The following is a 1,550-nucleotide window of genomic DNA, read 5'->3' on the forward strand; positions in this document are numbered from 1 at the left end:
ATCTTACTGTATTATTTTTGTCTTTTTATATATTTATAAATTGTTGTGGCAGATTGTAATATTTATCAATAAATAAAACGTTCAGTTCAGTTCCAGAGGTACTTATTGTGTTCTCAGAAACAATAAATATTATTAATGTTTTAATTTTCTTTAAAAAAATAACGCTTAAAATAAAACAAACGTGGCTTGTACAATAGGTAACTGTATCATTGCTAATACATTATTCTTTTCTTTTTTGGAGTCAATACGAAAACAAAGAGTTTTATTTTCAGAATGTTATAATTTATATTACATTCATTGTACAACTCTGATGTAATAAAAATGAATAGTTTACCGTGATTATGGTTTAAAAAAATAAAGGAGAATAATGATTAGGTTTGAAGTCATATTTGTACTGTTCATACAGTATATATCACTAAGTAATTTATTCTGCAATGATGGGCATAAGGTTTTATCCAACGATTCAAAAGTACCATCAAACTGGTTGGTGCATACGGGTTATAGAATTTAGAAAGAAAAACGCGTAGTGAACATCCGTCCGCCAGTCGGATGTTAGTATTAACTCGTCATGGAACAAACCTGTAATCATATATTGTTATTCATTCAATTTTCTTTTTTTTTTTTTTATTTATACGATTTTTTAATTTAAACGATTGTTTTATTTTATTGAACTACTTTTATGTTGATATTCATTTTTTCTTTCATTCGTATAACCCTGAAGGTGGTCCATACGACACTATCACTTTAAAAAATAAAATAGTTTATTAGGAAAAACTCCAACAAAAATGATCTTTCAAGCTATGAGATGCTGTTATAATTAGTGTAATAGAAGAAACGATCCTTGGTACTTACTTTGGCAAACATATTGTTTTTGCTCATTTTATTCAAGGTAGCAACAAGGTCATTGGCCTTTAACAAAGTGTTTGGGAAGCCAAGTATACCAGTACCTCCATGATCGGAAAAGTTGATGAAAACGGTGTCATTTTCAGTACTAAAATGCAAAAAATAATTATTATACGCCCTCTATGCCTCAATAATAATTGACATTTAATTTTTTTTTATGTAGTTTATCTTAAAAACTCATTTTTCTTACCTTTGAAGGACTTTTCCACTTCCTACATTTTTCAAAGCTGCTGCATTTCCCTCAAGAATGTTCAGAAAATTTTTTGCAGTTACGGTCTGAAAAACAAACAAACATTATTTTTATGGTAATCTTACTATTATAAAATCTTTTAAATTCAAGATTGATAATAAATATTAATTATACATTCTTTTTAATTGATTAATAATATTTTTTTAATATAGTTACATCACACTTGGTGCTATAAACATACATCATGCATCCACTAAGAAAGGCTAAAGCTCGGGAAAAGGTCGTTTTGGGTTAATTATACAAAAATCATTATCAGATTTTGTATTACAAGCATTTTATTTATTTATATATTTTTTTTTGTCGATCCATTGATTTATGTTAGCCAGACTAGACTAAATATTTGAGCCTAGTTTGTTGGTTTGTAAAAAAAGAAAAACTAAAAAAAGTTTTGTTTTAA

At 27.1% G+C, this 1,550-nt stretch overlaps 1 protein-coding gene across 1 annotated transcript in view; it reads right to left on the reverse strand.

The window, feature by feature from the left end:
- Nucleotides 1-1,550, reverse strand: part of LOC106681316 (legumain) — a 32,131-nt gene that overhangs the window by 5,602 nt on the left and 24,979 nt on the right. Inside the window, exons 5-6 of the mRNA XM_014421568.2 lie at nt 1,094-1,179; nt 853-991 (exon numbers count right to left, since the gene is read on the reverse strand). Of these exons, the coding sequence (XP_014277054.1) occupies nt 853-991; nt 1,094-1,179 (225 nt within the window). The remainder of the gene's footprint in view (nt 1-852; nt 992-1,093; nt 1,180-1,550) is intronic.

This window comes from Halyomorpha halys, unplaced genomic scaffold, assembly GCF_000696795.3.
Source record: "Halyomorpha halys isolate HHAL.00 unplaced genomic scaffold, Hhal_1.1 Scaffold326.1, whole genome shotgun sequence".
In the NCBI taxonomy this organism is placed as follows: Eukaryota; Metazoa; Arthropoda; class Insecta; order Hemiptera; family Pentatomidae; genus Halyomorpha; species Halyomorpha halys.